Source organism: Myotis davidii, unplaced genomic scaffold, assembly GCF_000327345.1.
Source record: "Myotis davidii unplaced genomic scaffold, ASM32734v1 scaffold653, whole genome shotgun sequence".
In the NCBI taxonomy this organism is placed as follows: Eukaryota; Metazoa; Chordata; class Mammalia; order Chiroptera; family Vespertilionidae; genus Myotis; species Myotis davidii.
The window spans coordinates 498,264-499,732 of NW_006285129.1; the positions used below are offsets into that span (position 1 = coordinate 498,264).

Here is a 1,469-nt window from a genome sequence, read left to right on the forward strand (position 1 = left end):
GGCTTTTGTGCGGGAGGTTGGTTCCACACCAAACCCGCCGCCGTGGAGCCACGCGGACTGCGGAGCAGGGACGAGGCAGCTCCCCTGGGAGGCGGCACCGCGGCCTTGGATGATGTGGGTACCTGAGGGCGCTGGGGGCACCTGGAGTTATTTTTTGCATATCCGCAAATGAGCTCCATTAGTTTTTAAAGAGCAAGTTTTTAAAAAACTACAGTTTGTTGATTTTTACAGAGAGGAACCGAGAGAGAAACAGTGAAGTGAAAGCATCGCCTCGATCAGCTGCCTCCTGCACCGCGCCTCCCCCACCGCCCCCACCTCCACCGCCATCCCCGAGGAGAGAGCACGCAGCCCCCGGCGAGTGCCCTGGACCAGGAATCCAAATGGTCATCGCTTGGTGCACAGGCTGACGTCCAGCGGAGCGCAGCCCCCGGCAAGTGCCCTGGACCAGGAGTCCAAATGGTAATCGCTTGGTGCACAGGCTGACGTCCAGCGGAGCCACCCTGGCCAGGGCTGCCTTCTCACTCCTGAGGGTTGTAAGACTTCTCTGGGCGCTAATCAAACAAAATTAGACTCCCCAAGATGACCTGGTGACCCCAGGCTGACTTTGCTTGAAAATGCTCTAGCATGGCATTAAAAGATCATGTCATCTGTTTGCCTTGTTTCTAAAATGTGCATAATTTTTTTCTAAACCACTCCCCCTGTGACTACAAATAATCTCTAAATAGTATCCTTGCTTTTAAAGATTATTCTTTTTTTTAAAAAAAAAATACATTTTTATTGAGAGGGAGGGAGAGATAGAAACATCAATGATGAGAGAGAATCTTTAACCCACTGAGCCTACCCAGCTAGGGCTTTTTCAAGATTATTCTTGATGACACACTGAAAAGGTTGATTTCATGTTTTTGTGTCAAAATCATTCATTGAACTTCTTTGCACAGTTGGCCATTTTCTACACTTCTTACTCCATGTTATATTCTTTCATACTGTGCCTCCAGCATCAGTATCTTCTTGCCTTACCATCACAATACCATAATTACCATCTTTGCCTACAAGATCATAATTTCAGGCCCTAACCTCCATAAGTAACTAGCATACAACTAGAGTTCAGTAGCCTCTCAGAAGGTATGACAGACACTGCTAACTGCCTTATTCAGTATTCATTCTTCTTCCTTTCTGACAACCCAGAATTAGCATGGTAGTTCCATAATGATCAGGAACTCCTATTCCTTCCATTATGTAGGTGGTTCTGCTGTCCTCAGACATCCTTTTCTACCTTATGGTCCAAGATGGTTAGCTTCACCCATGTTATCTGTGTTGCAACCAGCAGAAAGGAGAAAAGGGAACCTAACTTCCTTTAGTGACACTTATCGCAAGTTGCATATCATTTTTGCTAATATCCTGTTTTCTAGAAAATAGTTATATGGTCTCCTAGTTGCAAGGAAGGCTACAAAATACAGTCTTATTTCTGA

General features: G+C 45.9%; 1 protein-coding gene across 1 annotated transcript in view; it reads right to left on the bottom strand.

Moving 5' to 3' along the window:
* Positions 1 to 327, bottom strand: part of MCL1 (myeloid cell leukemia 1) — a 5,197-nt gene extending 4,870 nt beyond the window's left edge. Inside the window, exon 1 of the mRNA XM_006755728.2 lies at positions 316 to 327. Within this exon, the coding sequence (XP_006755791.1) occupies positions 316 to 327 (12 nt within the window). The remainder of the gene's footprint in view (positions 1 to 315) is intronic.
* Between the last annotated feature and the right edge of the window lie 1,142 nt (positions 328 to 1,469).